General features: G+C 52.8%; 2 protein-coding genes across 3 annotated transcripts in view; both read left to right on the top strand.

Moving 5' to 3' along the window:
- The window catches only part of C3 (complement C3), a 32,581-nt gene extending 26,379 nt beyond the window's left edge, over nucleotides 1-6,202 (top strand). The window contains exons 30-41 of the mRNA XM_041761833.1: nucleotides 674-832; nucleotides 982-1,041; nucleotides 1,163-1,253; nucleotides 1,372-1,423; nucleotides 2,484-2,571; nucleotides 2,677-2,766; nucleotides 4,392-4,497; nucleotides 4,693-4,782; nucleotides 4,919-5,002; nucleotides 5,593-5,676; nucleotides 5,767-5,902; nucleotides 6,018-6,202. Coding sequence (XP_041617767.1) covers nucleotides 674-832; nucleotides 982-1,041; nucleotides 1,163-1,253; nucleotides 1,372-1,423; nucleotides 2,484-2,571; nucleotides 2,677-2,766; nucleotides 4,392-4,497; nucleotides 4,693-4,782; nucleotides 4,919-5,002; nucleotides 5,593-5,676; nucleotides 5,767-5,902; nucleotides 6,018-6,159 — 1,182 coding nt within the window. The 3' untranslated portion in view covers nucleotides 6,160-6,202. The remainder of the gene's footprint in view (nucleotides 1-673; nucleotides 833-981; nucleotides 1,042-1,162; nucleotides 1,254-1,371; nucleotides 1,424-2,483; nucleotides 2,572-2,676; nucleotides 2,767-4,391; nucleotides 4,498-4,692; nucleotides 4,783-4,918; nucleotides 5,003-5,592; nucleotides 5,677-5,766; nucleotides 5,903-6,017) is intronic.
- A 3,218-nt stretch (nucleotides 6,203-9,420) lies between these two features.
- TNFSF14 (TNF superfamily member 14) lies at nucleotides 9,421-15,025 on the top strand. 2 transcript variants are annotated; one of them, XM_041762974.1, is made up of 6 exons: nucleotides 9,421-9,467; nucleotides 10,710-10,875; nucleotides 11,047-11,322; nucleotides 12,801-12,834; nucleotides 13,098-13,139; nucleotides 13,762-15,025. In XM_041762974.1, the coding sequence occupies exons 3-6, from the start codon at nucleotides 11,104-11,106 to the stop codon at nucleotides 14,187-14,189; spliced, it is 723 nt and encodes a 240-aa protein (XP_041618908.1). In that variant the 5' UTR covers nucleotides 9,421-9,467; nucleotides 10,710-10,875; nucleotides 11,047-11,103; the 3' UTR covers nucleotides 14,190-15,025. The 2 variants fall into 2 exon arrangements, with proteins under 2 accessions (XP_041618908.1, XP_041618907.1); XM_041762973.1 differs by having other exon boundaries at nucleotides 9,431-9,920.
- The last annotated feature ends 288 nt before the right edge of the window (nucleotides 15,026-15,313 follow it).

Here is a 15,313-nt window from a genome sequence, read left to right as displayed (position 1 = left end):
TGGATTTGAGAGATCACAACTAAAAAATAGTTGTGAACCCATCCATGGGTCCTAGACTACATTCTGAATGCCCCAAGCTGTCTTCTGAAGCTCCTGGTACCTAGACCATGTTCTCTGTTCCACCAGGCTCCTTGTTAGCTCATCTTCCTATGGGTTCTAGGCCAAGTTCTCAGCTGTTTGAGGACATCATCCAAGCCTCTCTCCCTGGTGGTCTCTAGGGCATGGTGTCAGTAACCCCAGGCTCTGGTTTGGCCTCCTTTCTTTCTGGCGAGCTGTGAGTCACATTCTCAGTGTGTTCCTTTTGGATTCTAGATCATATGTTCAATGTCCCCAGACTCTAACTTCATTATTTTTTCACAAGAGGGTTCTAAATACATTCTCACGGACTCCAAACTCTTGTCTTAGACTCTGCTCTGGATGAGTCTGGGCCACATTCTCAATGTTGCTATAGCTTCGGTCTTATGCCTGTAGTTTCTGGTGGATTCTAGACCTGTTCTCGGTGTCTCCAAGCTCTGGTCTAAGCCTCTGTCCCTTGGAGAATCTAGAACATGTCCTGAGTGTTGAACAACCCTCAATCTCATCCTCACCCTCTCTTTGTGTATGTGGGGGGGGGGGGCGGGTTCTAGGCTCTCCTCTCTCTGATCTGAGTCTTTTCCTCTCTCCTGGGTTCTAGGCCACCTTTATGGTATTCCAAGCCTTGGCCCAATACCAGAAGGATGTCCCCAACCACAAGGAGCTGAACCTGCAAGTGTCCATCAACCTGCCCAGCCGCAGCACAGAGATCAAGCACCACATTGTCTGGGATTCTCCTAGCCTCCAACGGTCAGAAGAGGTACAGCTGCCTAGCCAAACCCTCCTTGGTGTCACCCTCCACACCAGCCAGGGTTTGCCAGAGCCAGGAGGGAGGACAGGTCATTGTTGCAGCCAGGGGAAGGTTTGGTTCCCCCAACATCCTCTCTTCTCTCTCCTGGCTCCCTGCAGACCAAGAAAAATGAGAATTTCGAAGTAATAGCAAAAGGAAAAGGACAAGGCACCTTGTCGGTAAGGAATAGGAACACACACCTGCTTGGCCCACCACTTTTCCTCAGCACCCCTGCCCCAGAGGGACCCTCTCCTTCTCAACTCAAATGGGCTGACACTTCATCTCCCCCACTCTCACCAGGTGGTGACAATGTACTATGCCAAGCTCAAAAACAAAGCCACCTGCAAGAAGTTTGACCTCAGGGTTGACATACAACCAGCCCCTGAAAATGGTAAAAGGAGTAAAGACCCTACATGTTACGCTTCCCCCAACCCCATTCTAATGTCTGCCCCCTCCTGAATTGGGACCCAGGGACCCCCATCCCATTTTTCTGTCTTCTGTGTTTCTAGTCAAGAGGCCTCAGGACGCCTTGAACAGCATGACCCTTAACATCTGTACCAGGTAAGTGCTGATGGGTCACTAGGGGTCATCTTGGCCATTCTTCCGTCTATAAGAAGACTTCTCAAAATATCTGTGGTACCAAACCCTTTCCAACAGTGCATTGTGCATCTGGTGTTGCCTTAAGTACCCACCAGGAGGCGGATGCCATCCTCACTATGCATGGCAGTCCGAGACTGGCAGTGGCCCCATAGGCTGAGACTGTGCCAGCAATCTCAGCAATCGATGTGGGGGACATTCCAATTGTCCCATGACCTTTAAAGTGTTTTATCATAACTTGGCCTTGCTATCAGTGCATGAACTGAATAATGGCTGCTCAGTGACCATCACTGACAGACTTTGAAGGAAGTGACGGGATTGGTCATTGATTGTGCACCTCTTATCTGCTCAGTAATTGGTGGGCTAAATCACTAGAAACAAGACTTGCACTTTACGCAGTTGTGACTACTGCACCCTGGTGCTGGGGACCTGATGTTATTGAGCTGGACCACGGCAACATTTTTCTGCTTTTCTTTCCTAGAATAACTAAGGCATGAAGAGGTCAAGTGACTCATCAAACGTCTTACAGAGCTGGGACTTGAGCTCATGTGGTTGGGCCCTAGAGCCTGAGCTATTAGTCTTCCTTTTTTTTATTTTTAAGATTTATTTATTTATTCATTCATTCATTCATTCATTCATTCATGAGAGACACAGGGAGAGAGAGAGGCTGAGACATAGGTAGAGGAAGAAGCAGGCTCCATGCAGGGAGCCCGATGCGGGACTCGATCCCAGGGCCCCAGGATCACACCCTGAGCTAAAAGCAGATGTCCAACTGCTGAGCCACCCAGGCATCCTTTTTTTAATGATTTTTTAAAAAATTATTTATAAGCTAGTAGTCTCCTTGACCATTACACCATCTTCCCTTTAGTCCCTTTGGGGAATGTTTCCTAAAATCTAATATCCCCTTGTGCTGCCATGTGGGAACCAAGAACCTCAGTCTCTGATCAGACTCCCTTGTCCAGGCGTTGACCCCCAGGGCTCACCACACCCTGCAACCCAACTGCCCTCCCTCCACTCCATTCAGGTACCTGGGAGACGAGGACGCTACCATGTCGATACTGGATATATCCATGATGACTGGCTTTTCTCCTGACACTTGTGACCTCAACCAGGTATGAAAGGCTTATGGGCTTGGGGACTGAGATCAGTGGGAAGAACCCTGGGGTCTGAAAGAAGACTAAGGAAGATTTTCACAAATCCCATCCTTCCTTCCCCAGTTGAGCAGTGGTATCGAGAGATACATATCTAAGTATGAGCTGAACAAGGCCTTCTCCAACAAGAACAACCTCATCCTCTACCTGGAAAAGGTAAGGCTTCCAGTGGGGACCTAGCCTCTACCTGGCTGGCCTTCCTCTGGGTCAGGCCAGGTCCAGGCTAGGGGGGATGGGGTCCATATTTTTGAGTGGTGGAGGAAGGGCTATATAAAACAAGATGGTCAACCCAAGTCATCCTGTCTTTTGTAAGCATCCTACCTTATGCCCACTCATGTTCCAACCTCAGAGTATACTTGCTTCCTCCAACTTCTTTCCATTAGTCTTATTTTAATATTTTATTTATTTATTCATGAGAGACACACACACACAGAGAGGCAGAGACACAGGCAGAGGGAGAAGCAGCCTCCTTGTGGGGAGCCCAATGTGGGACTCAATCCCAGGACCCCAGGATCACACCCCAAGCCAAAGGCAGACGCTCAACCGCTGAGCCATCCAGGCATCCCTTCTCATCAGAGTCTAAACAACCACTGAAAATAGCCACATTGGTTTAAAAAAATAAACTGCTCAGTGGTGAACAAGAATTTCCCTTTCTCCCCCATCCCCTGGCATCTCTCTATTATTAATTCTCCATCTGACCTCTCACTCTCTTCATCTCTAACATGACTTGAGCTTCCTCCTCTCCCCTACTTCTATCTTCCATCTTTCTTATCCTCATACTCTCCCTGCTGAAGTCCTAATACCTTTGATTGCCCCTCACCCCATATTAGTCAGTATGAGTAACACCAGCTACTATAATAAAACTCCCAAGAATATGGGGGTTCCAACCCATGAAATTTGTGTTTCTCATTCACGCCAAGTCCAGTTGTCCAGTTGGTGTGGGAGGTTAAGGAAAGGGTCTTCTGTTCCACACAGTCATTCAGGGATCCACATGCCTTCTGTCTCGGGGCTCCACAATCCCTAGGACTCTAGAGTTGTCTACTGGACCCATTCTTTCTAGAAGAAAGGAGGATTCTGCATGAGACAGACATTGACATTTTCTTGCATCTTAATTTTTGTGCATTTCAATTTTTATCTAATTCTAACCCTATGGGGAAGTTGCAGAGCAGGAGAACATGGTTCCACAGTCCTACCCAAATTCACTGTTAGCCTTTTCCTCCAAATACACCTGTCTATCACATACACATGTGTATATCTATTTCTCTCCCTCTCTCTATTTTTTCAGCTTTAATGAGATATAACTAACAAATAACACTGTGTTAGGTTTAAGGTGTATAAAATAATGATTTGATGTCTCCATATATTGGGAAATGATCCCCACAATAAAGTTACTTAACACATCCATTACCTCACGTAGTTTTAGTGTGTGTGTGTGTGTGTGTGTGTGTGTGTGTGTGGTGAGAACTTTTAAGATCTACCCTCTCGGCAACTTTTAAATCTACAATTCAGTATCATTAGCTGCAGGATGATGTTTTTATGGGCATAGATAGCAGTCCGTTGGCCAGAACTCAATCACATGACCACACACTAAACTAAGGAAGGAAGCTGACGAGTGTAACCTAGCTCTGAGCCTTGGAGTAACAGAACATGGGTTTGTCCTGCCCTCCACCCTCCCCACCCACTCCCCACCTTGATCCTTCAGTTTCTCCAACCCCCAGTACCTCATGCTGGGATGCCCTCCGCGTCTTCATCCCACTGACCAGCCTCTTCCTTCTCCACAGATCTCGCATAACCAGGAGGACTGTATATCCTTCAGAGTGCACCAGTACTTTAAGGTGGGGCTTATCCAGCCTGGATCAGTCAAGGTGTACTCCTATTACAACCTAGGTGAGCAACCTTGACCTAGGGCCTGGGGTCTGAGGGTTCCAGGGATCTGAGAGGTGGGAGTCTGAGGCTCCCGGGGTTGGGGACCTGGCATCTCCAGGTCTGAGGGACTGGAGTTGGGAATCCAAGCCTTACCCCCTGGGTACTCTGGACTGGAGGTCCTCGCCCTCTAACCCTTTCCCACCACTCTGCCCACAGATGAGAGTTGCACCCAGTTCTACCACCCAGAGAAAGAAGATGGGCAACTAAGCAAGCTCTGTCACAAGGACATGTGCCGCTGTGCTGAGGGTGGGTGCCAAGGAGCGGGGAAGAGTTGGCCACACCCACCAGATCCCTCCACACACCCAGAGGGACGGACCCAGGAGTGGGGGGCCCTGGATGAGATGTGAAATGTAACCATGTCCCCCACCCATCCGCCCCACAGAGAACTGCTTCATGCAGCAGGTGTACAACAAGGTCACCAAAGATGAACGGCTGGACAAGGCCTGTGAGCCAGGCGTAGACTATGGTCAGTGGGTGCATACATGTGGGAGCGTGTGGGAGCAACAGTGTGTGGGGACGTGGTTGTACATGTGAGACTGTTATGGTTGTGGTTGTGTATGTGACTGGCTGCGAGTGACCATGGCTGCATGTGGTTGTACTTCAGGCTATAGTTGCAGGCGACGTGTGTGTGTGTGTGTGTGTGTGTGTGTGTGTGTGTGTGTTGTGAGGGGCCATGATTACATGGGAATCATGGTTGTGAGCGGGCTGGGTGTATGCAAGTGTATGAGTGGATGTGGTTGTGTGCCTGGTTGTGTGTGCGACTGTGAGGTTGTAGTTGTGCCAAACCACGGAGATATGAGACAGTGGTTGCAGGTGACAGTGGACAGGAGTAGGCATGGTCATGCATGTGGGTGGCTGTAATCGTGCACATGGTCGTGTGTGTGGCTGTGTGAGACCGTGGTTGTAAGATCACGTGTGGCATGTGTGTTACTGGGGGGGCAGGGACTGTAGCACGACTGGCAGCCATCCTGCATGTATCTGCATGGGGGGTGCCGTGTGCCCAGGTGCGCTTGCAGGTGATCCTGACCCCCACCGCCCCCTCCCGTCCCCCCGCAGTGTACAAGACCAGGCTTCTCAGGAAGGAGCCAGCAGAAGACTTTGATGAGTACGTAATGGCTGTGGAGCAGATCATCAAATCAGGTCAGCCCTGCACTCTGGCTTCTGGCTTCCCACCCCCTTCCCCCCAGTTCCCTCCCTCCCTCCAGTTCAGCTTCTCTCCCTCCCTTCCAGGCTCCGATGAGGTGGCCAGAGGACAGGAGCGCAGGTTCATCAGCCACATCAGGTGCAGAGAAGCCCTGAAGCTGCAGGATGGGAAACACTACCTCGTGTGGGGCGTCTCCACCGACCTGTGGGGAGAGAAACCCAAGTGAGTGCCAGCCCTGTGCATGCCCAGGGCCGCCGGGCCGCCCCTGCCCACCCTCCCCCTGCCCTGCCCCTGACCTGTCTGCCTCCTCTCGGCACATCCCCCCACCCCCCTGCAGGATCAACTACATCATCGGGAAGGACACATGGGTGGAGCTGTGGCCTGAGGCCGATGAATGCCAGGATGAGGAAAATGAGAAACGGTGCCAAGACCTGGCCAGCTTCACTGATGACATGATCACCTTTGGCTGTCCCAACTGACCCCTCCCCGTGGTCCCCACAATAAAGCTTCAGTTGTATGTCATGTGTCTCCCAGTGTGGGAAGGTCTCTGAGAGGGAAAGAGGCCACTGTGATCCATCCTGAAGCCTCGCCTGACCCCCACTTCCGTCCCTCTGTGGCCCACCTGCAGGCCTGCTTCCTCCCCACTCTCCCGGGAGCACCCCCCACCTCGCTGGCCCCAACCAAGTGTACTTCCACTTTCCCCTGCATCTCCCCTGCTCCTCAGCCCCAACCTTCTGGAGATTCTCACCAGCTGCCCCTTCACACCTGCCTGCTTACCTGCCTCCTCATGGAACCCTCACGTGCGTTTTCACCAACATTATCATCTGAATCTTTACCTGCTGTCTCACCTACGCCCTGGCTTGTATCCACCTGCATTTTTGGCATTGTCACCCGGCCCATGCCGACATCTCCAACCGCAAGCTGGCCTGTATCTTTACCAACTCGCCTACCTATATGCTGCATCCTCACCTGCATCTTCACCTGTTCTCACCTTCATCCCATTTGCCCCTCACCTGCAGCTCCTCCGGGGCAATTCCATTTGTTACCTCGCCTGCATTCCTCTTGGGCCGGCTGTGCCCAGGAGGGGGCGGTAGGGGGCAGGCCCGGCCATGCTTCCGGTGAGCTCTGAGCGAGTGAGCAAGCGAGTGAGCTAGTGAAAGGGAAGATCTGAGTCAGCGGTCTAGGTGGGGAGTTGGGGGAGCATTGTGGTCACAGCATCATCAGAGCTGCCTGGGGGGCAGGAGCCAGAGGGAAGTGAGCTGACAGTCGAGGGGAACTGGGGCCCTAGGTGCCTCTTCTGATTAATTCAAGGGCTTGAGGGTGGGATCCATTCCCGGACTCTAGATGTGCTCATCACTTGAAAATCCCTGAGCCTTGCAGTCACCCCTTCTCAGCCCCTTCCGCTAAGACACCCCCCACCAGGTCCTATAAAGGCTGCCTCCTGATTCCAGAAATAGGGGGGAAATAGATTCACAACCAGTCCCTGATTAGTGGGGGCAGCAGTCAAGGGGAGACTCCAAGGGGAGCCTGCTTCTCCCTCTGCTTATGTCTCTGCCTCTTTCTGTGTGTCTCTGGTGAATAAATAAAGTCTTTTAAAATTTTTTTTTAATTTTAAAAATTAAAAATAGCTACAAAGCAACATTTACGCTGCTTTTTTTTACTAAACCACAGCCTAGCTAGGTTGACATAGAAAATGACTATTATATTTTCTAAAAAAAAAAAAAGACTATTATTTGATCTAAATGACTATACCGGTGGCCCCATGGTAGGCAGGCTTTCTCACATTGCCCTGTTCTCCTTTCCTCTTTGGACAACCTCACTGTCTGAAGTCAACTCCGTGCTGTCCTTGGAATATAAGTTTCAAAGATCCTATCTGAGCTGTTCACAGTCTGGAACCACAGGTGCTCCAACAGAACAACATGCCACGTGTTAAAGGAAGGAAGGAAAGGAATCCCAGGGCAGAAGAACATGAAAATAAGCAAGAAAAAGAAAGAGGAAGGCAGACATCAAGGTGGAAAGGCGTCCTGGTAGAGGTTGGCTGGGACCCTTGTGAGTGATGAGGATTTTTGAGCCTCCCCCCACACCTTTTTTTAAGAAGATTATATTTATTTATTCATGAGAGACACAGAGAGAGAGGCAGAGACAGAGGCAGAGGGAGAAGCAGGCTCCCTGCGGGAAGATGATGTGGGACTCGATCCCAGGACCCCGGGATCACAACCTGAGGCCAAGGCAGATGCTCAACCCCTGAGCCACCCCGGCGTCCCTATGTAGGTATTTTTTAGATGTGATTCCCACCTACAGTCGATTGACTTTCAGGCTACACTCAATAATGCGGATGGGCCTCATCCAATCAGTTGAAGGGCCAAAGGGAAAGATTAATTTTCCTGAGGAAGAAGGAATTCAAGATAGCAGCATAGAAATTCTGCCTCGGTTTCTTGCCTTTAGACTCAAGACTGTAACATCAACTCTTAACCGAATCTCCAGCCTACTGGCTTGTCCGATGGATTTGGGGCTTGCCACACCCCACAGTCACATGGGTCAACTCCTGGGGTGCTTGGCTGACTCAGTTGGGAGAGCATGAGACTGTTGATCTCAGGGTCACGAGTTCAAGCCCCACATTGGGTGTGGGGCATACTTAAAAACAAAAAACAAAACATGAGCCAAGTCCTTAAAATAAGTTGTGTGTGTAGAGAGATGATGATAGATAAATAGACGATAGATAGATAGATGTGCCTGGGTGGCCCAGTTGGTTAGGCGTCTGACTCTTGGTTTTGGCTCAGGTCATGATCTCAAGGTCATGAGATCGAGCCCTGCGTCGGGCTCTGTGTTCAGCGCAGAGGCTGCTTGGGATTCTCTCTACAGCAGCGCAAGGCATGGAAGGTGATGAGATGTGGACTGTCGGTCAGGGAGGTGGACACGGAGCAGAGTAGGGACCCCTGGTGGGCATCTGCAGCTCACCCAAATACTTTCCCCGGAGAGTTGCTCTCCTGTGCAGTCAGGGGGGATGACTGGATGTGGCCCATGGGGCATAATTTGCTAACGCCCTATACGCTCAATGGGAAGCCATTACAAGATTGTAAGCAGGGGAGAGGTGAAGGCTGATGTACGTGTTAAAAACGCCGATGGCAACAGTTCCAATCCCAGCTATATGCCCAAAAGACTGGGAACCCGGTGCCCAGACAAATGCGTGTGCACACATGCATGCTCACAGTAGCCCAAGGGTGGAAACAATTTAAACATCCGTCCAAGGGCGGAAACACTGGAACATCCCTCAGCCCTAAAACAGAAGGAAGTTCCGGCACCCACTACAACGTGGATGAAACCCAAAAACGTTATATTCAGCGAAAGAAGCCAGACACAGAAGGCCACAGATGGCATGTGTCCACTTTTATGAAACATCTGGAATATCTAGAATGGGTGACTCCCCAGAGCGGGAAAGCTGACTTGCTGTTGCCAGGGGCTGGGAAGGGGCTTGTCTTTTCAAGGCACCAGAAATGCCTGGGAACTAGATAGAGTTGTCTGAGATTGTAAATATCCTAAATGCCACTGAGTTGCTCACCTTAAAAAAGGGTTAGTTTTATGGTTTTTTTTGTTTTGTTTTTTGTTTTTTTTATTTTTTATTTATGATAGTCACACAGAGAGAGAGAAAGAGGCAGAGACACAGGGAGAGGGAGAAGCAGGCTCCATGCACCGGGAGCCCGACGTGGGATTCGATCCCGGGTCTCCAGGATCGTGCCCTGGGCCAAAGGCAGGTGCTAAACCGCTGCGCCACTCAGGGATCCCATGGGTTAGTTTTATGTTATGTGAATTTTGCCTCCGTAAAATAAAATAAAATGAAATAAGCAATCTCACACCAGGTAGAGGGCAGAGAATGAATTACGAGGTGGCTAGAGGGAAAGAGAAGGTAAGAGTGTAAGAGCCCAAGCCAGAAGTGGTGGGTTGCCCTGGGGTCTCGGCGCAGTCTGGCCACTGTAACAACCCTACACTGGGGGCCTTAAACAACAGACATTTATTTCTCACAGTTCTGGAGGCTGGAAGTCTGAGAGGAGGGTGCCAGCTCGGTCGGGCTCTGGTGAGGGCTCTCTTCCTGGCCTGCAGACAGCAGCCCTCTGGCTGGATCTTCACCAGGCACCCAGTAGGGGCACTCATCCCATTCTGGAGGACTTCACCCTTGTGACCTCATCCCCTCTCCCAAGGCTCCACCTCCAGATACCAGCACTTTGATAACCAGGACCTCACCGTAAGAATGGAGGGAGGGACAGAAGCGGTCCACAGCCCTGGGGAAGGTGGTAGCAGTAGGTATGGTCACAGGTGGCTGGATTGAGATGGGCCTTGGAGACTGAATCACCAAGGCTCGCTGAAAGGTGGGATTTCAGCAAAAAGAGAGAGCTACTCAGGCCAATTCCGGGTGCCCTCAGGACGCCTTCCAAGCCTGGGTCTTAGCCTGGTGACCAGTGGTTCCAGCACTGACTCTGAGTTCCCATTAAAACTTGCATGCATGCATGCACACATGCACACACACACATGTGCATGCTTATGCACACACAGGCACACATATGCCTGCACTGGGACACACTTGTGTGCATTTCACCCACATGTGTGCATATGTATGCATACAGGTGTGCTCACACCTACACACATACACATGCACACACCTACATACACCTGCATGAGTGCCTATGTACGCATACAGGCACGCTTGCACCTGCACACATATACACAGCATACACATGCCCATATGCACACACCTGCATACATCCCGGGTGGATGCACACACCTGCATACACCCACACGTGTGCATATGTACGCATACGGGCATGCTCACACATGCACACAAGCATTGAACACAATATACACACGTGCACACACACACACACACACACACACACACAAACCACTCTCGTATTTCCCACTGCTCTCACCACCATCTAACTAACATACTGTATAGTATTTTCTTATTTACCAGGCTCATTGTTAAGGGGCGAAGGCGCTCCATAAGACCAGGGACTTTTGTCTCTCTTGTCCACAGCCGTGCCCTCAAGCCTAGAACAGTGCCTGGCACGTGGGAAATGCTCTATAAATATTTCGTAACAAAGAAGCGGCCTCAGGGAAAAGCTGGGGCCTCCCCTCTCCATCCCTACCTGAGTCACATCTTCAGATGCCCCTGGAAAGTGTGAGAGGCTGCATGAGTGAAAGTAAGATGGGGCCAGCCTGGGGGTGGGGGGACAGGAAGAAGAGGAGGGCCACTGGGGAAAGGGGAGGGGCTGAACCCCGCTCTAAAGGCAGCCCCGAGACCCACGGGCGCCTGTCTGCAGCGTGGGAAGCCCAGGAGCATTGGGCAATTGTGGTTTCCTCCTTGCCCTCAGGGACCCAGCGGCGCTAGCCCAGCTCCCGGGGCGTCTCGGGACCTCATCTGCTCAGGCATGGAGGAGCCCGTTGTGCGACCCTCGGTGTTCGTGGTGGACGGACAGACAGACATCCCATTCACAAGGCTGGGGCGCAGGCGCCGGAGCCGGCCCTGCAGTGTGGCCCAGCTGGGCCTGGGCCTGCTGCTGCTGCTGCTGGTGGCCGGGCTGGCCGTCCAGGGCTGGTTCCTACTCCGGCTACACTGGCGCCTCGGGGAGATGGTCACACCCCTGCTGGTGAGTGGGGCTCGGGGCGGGGGGCGGGGGGGGGCTTCTGTGTCACTGGCATCCCTCTGTGCACGTGTGTGTGCAAGACAGGAGACAGGCCAAGAGCAGCCCAGGGCGAGTCAGCTCACCCCTCCGAAACTCAATTTCCTTGTCTGTTAAGTGGCTGTGGAAATGAGTGCCCACCCGGCAGGGAATGACACGGTGTCGCGGGTGTGGCGCCTGGCGGCGGGCCCGAGGCAGGTGTTCAATCAATCAAAACCGCATTTTTTTTTTAATGGAGATATAAATACTCGATCTTCTAAGGCGTGCAACGTATTTGTACCACAACACGATCGCCAACACCTCTGCGCTGTCACGTAATTACCATTTCTCCTCGTGGTGGCCACAAAGAAAAATCTGGTCTCTCAGCAGGTTTTATGCTCATAACATAGTCTTGTTGCCGGCAACCCCCGGAATGGGCATTTGGACATTGTTAGGTATTGTCAGCCGTACCCTGACCCCCACTGTGGGGACCGCCACCAACCCACTTGGTCCGAGTCTGTGAGAACCTCTCCCTGCGGCAGTGTGCTGTTGGCGGTGGCTGTCTCTGTCTGTTTGCCATGCGGCCTTGGCCTTCCGTGTCCTGTGTCTCCCCAGGTCATTTCACCTTGTGGCTGTACCCGATGGCCATACGTACCTGTCCCGCACGGGAACCCGTGCTGCTATCCCGCGCCTGTGTGCCCAAGTGTCCACGGACTGGCCTGTCCGTGGCCCATGTGTTGGCCTTGCACACAGACCCACAGGGATCCATAAACCATGTGCCCGTGTATCCGAGTCCACGTGTGCCTTGTCGTGTGTCACACGAGTGTCCAAGTCTGTGCTCTATGCCACATGTCCATCCATATCCGCTTGTTGGCATTAATGTCCCCGTGTCCTGCCACCTGAATGTCCGTGTATCTGTAATATTACTTCTTTAAAAAAAAAAAAAAAGATTAATTTTGTGTCTCTCATGAGTAAAAATCTTTTATTTATTTTTTAAAAAGATTTTATTTATTTATTTATTCATGAGAGAGAGAGAGAGAGAGGCAGAGACACAGGCAGAGGGAGAAGCAGGCTCCATGCAGGGAGCCCGACATGGGACTCGATCCTGGGACCCCAGGATCACGCCCTGAGCTGAAGGCAGGCAGGCACTGAACTGCTGCGCCACCCAGGCGTCCCTGCTTCTTTAATTAACCCTTACCTAGTACCTCCTATGTGCGGGGCACCGGAATGGCTTTACCCCACCCCTACCCCAGCCCCGGTGAATTCACTGGACCCCAAATAGCACCATTCATTCACATGTCTATTTCGAGAGGGGAAAGCTGAAGCTGCTTGGTGGGGCCGGGGTGTGCACGTGGCCCTGGGTGGCGTCTGTACCTGTGGTCTGTGTGCAGCTCACAGCCACGAGCCTGAGGACGCCAGTGCGTGGGCCACGCAAGTCCTCACCACCGGCTCCTCTGCATTTTCAGGATGGAGATGCAGCCTGGAAACAGCTGACTCAAGGTGAGTCAGGGTCCTGGGCCCCAGGGAGGGAGGGTGGGATGGTTCCCACGCTGCCCCCGCCCCCTCAGCCCATTGCCCAATGTGATTTGCACAACTGATCTGAGCCCTGCAGGTGCCCCTCCCCCAGGCCCGAGAAGCAGAAGTCTGGGCCACTCCGGAAAGGGTGGGGTTGATGCCAGGAGGTAGACCTGATGACCCCTCCGGAGGCTGGCCCTCGCCCCCCACTGCTTCCATGGCTAACCTCTCACCTTCTCCCTCTCCAGAGCGGAGGTCCCACCAGGCCAGCCCAGCTGCACACCTCACAGGTGAGGGGGACCCACGGGGGAAGGAGGGGAGGGGCAGGGTGTCCTTGGGGAGACCAAATGGCCAACATGAGGATCCACGCATCCATCACAATTTATTCACAGCCTTGCCCAGAACACAGACACTGCCTACACCCGGGCAGTGTCTCATTTCATTTATTGAATACACCCTTACGTGGTGCTCACCGTGTCACACGTACTGTGACACGCTCTGTGCATGTTCATTCATTACACCCAAAGGAGGCACTATTCACATCTCCATTTTACTGAGAGAGAGAGAGAGAGAGAGAGAGACTGACGAAAATGGAGATTATTAGGCTTCTGGACCAGGGTGGTTCCGTCTCTGGTCCTTGGTTTTGCCACTCACCGTTTTTGATGCTTTCGGCCAGTCGCTTAATTGCTCCGTGCCTCAGTTTTCCCACCTGCGGGAGGGGAGGGGGCATGAGCTAAGATGTATAAGAAGCAAGTGACTTTGCCTCTGGGTGCCTCAGTTTCTCTACCTGCAAAGTGAGGATAAAGTGAACTAACGTGTATAAGGTGCTCAGAAGGACTAACACGGGAGGGTCGCCATCACCCTGTCTCACCCAGGGAGGGACACGTGCTGACCCTCTGTCTCCATCCCCAGGGGCCAACTCCAGCCTGACGGGCAGTGGGGGCCCGCTGCTCTGGGAGACAAAGCTGGGCTTGGCCTTCTTGCGAGGCCTCAGCTACCGCGAGGGCTCCCTGGTGATCGCCCGGGCCGGCTACTACTACATCTACTCCAAGGTGCAGCTGGGAGGCGTGGGCTGCCCGCAGGGCCTGAGCAGCGGCCTGCCCATCACGCACGGCCTCTACAAGCGCACACCCCGCTACCCCAAGGAGCTGGAGCTACTGGTCAGCCGGCGGTCGCCCTGTGGGAGAGCCACCAGCCCCCGCGTGTGGTGGGACAGCAGCTTCCTGGGGGGAGTGGTGCACCTGGACGCGGGCGAGGAGGTGCTGGTCCGTGTGCCCGACGAGCGCCTGGTCCGACTCCGCGATGGCACCCACTCCTACTTTGGGGCTTTCATGGTGTGAAGGAAGGGCTGCCAACGGACTGAATGGGGGTCCGACAGGCAGTGACTCAGAGGGTGCCCTGGGGAACCCAAAACTCAGGAAGCAAAGAGCCCGGCGGGCACCTCCAGGGGCCGAGGACCTAGCCACCCCTGAAGGCTGCAGACCCAGCTGGCACCTCTGGGGCACCAAAGAAATCTGCAGACCCTGCCACGGACAATACTGAGGACAAAGACCCAGAGACTTGGGAGTCGGGAGGCCCCCAACGGGGGGAGAAAGCTCATATGCCTGATATTCAGGAAGAAGGGGTGAGGGGTGGGTATTTATGTTTTTGATTCAGAGAAGAATGGGACTTGCGGGTCCAGGGACTTGGCTGAGGACAGGAAGCCTCACTGTCCCCCACTCTCATGAGTGTGGGCGGTTGTAGGGAGAGTCATTGTTAGGATTCACCCACGTGGACAGCCCAGCCCAGGCCCACCCATGGCCATAGTCATGCACTCAAGATCCACACGCAGTTGTGTGGCCACAGCCCCTGCGGGTCCTGTAGGGGTTCCTCGCAGAGACGTGGGCGCGCGGGGATGTGCCCGTAACTGTTTGGCGACCAGCTCCCCCAGGAGGGCAGAGGCTTTGTAGCGTCTGCCAGTTCCCTGGTGTCGTTATTCCCAACACAACTGGTTTCTGGCTACCAATGTATCACCGACTGGCTGGTTGGACCCAACACCGCCGAGCACTCACACCCCACTAGGACATCACGGCTGTGTTTCAGCACCCAGGTCAGGGCCTGGCACATGGCAGGTGCTTGGAAAATGTTTACAGAGAGAAAGAAAGGAGGGAGGGAGGGAGGAAGGGAGGAAGGAAGGAAGGAAGGAACGAACGAACGAACGAACGAACGAACGAATGAACGAAGGAAGGAAAGGAAGGAAAGGATGGGAAGGGGAAAGAGGGAGAGAGAGAGAGAGAGAGAGAGAGAGAGAATGCAGACACACCTGCAGCATCACAGAATCACACAGCTCCATGATCGCTTTCACATCTGCACTGAGGCACACAAGGCATCAGATTCCTGCACAACTACACACAAGTCATAGCATCACAGTCACACACACACAGTGTGTGACAACCACGTATGACACAGTCACACACAAGTCATC

This window comes from Vulpes lagopus, chromosome 7, assembly GCF_018345385.1.
Source record: "Vulpes lagopus strain Blue_001 chromosome 7, ASM1834538v1, whole genome shotgun sequence".
Taxonomy (NCBI): domain Eukaryota; kingdom Metazoa; phylum Chordata; class Mammalia; order Carnivora; family Canidae; genus Vulpes; species Vulpes lagopus.
This window is presented reverse-complemented; position numbering and strand designations above follow the sequence as displayed.

Excerpts from the sequence above, each read along its gene's own strand:
- TNFSF14 (XM_041762974.1), top strand. The coding sequence starts at position 11,104 with ATGGAGGAGCCCGTTGTGCGACCCTCGGTGTTCGTGGTGGACGGACAG. Across the intron at positions 11,323-12,800 it reads AGATGGTCACACCCCTGCTG|GATGGAGATGCAGCCTGGAA; the intron begins GTGAGTGGGGCT and ends CTGCATTTTCAG. Across the intron at positions 13,140-13,761 it reads CCCAGCTGCACACCTCACAG|GGGCCAACTCCAGCCTGACG; the intron begins GTGAGGGGGACC and ends CTCCATCCCCAG.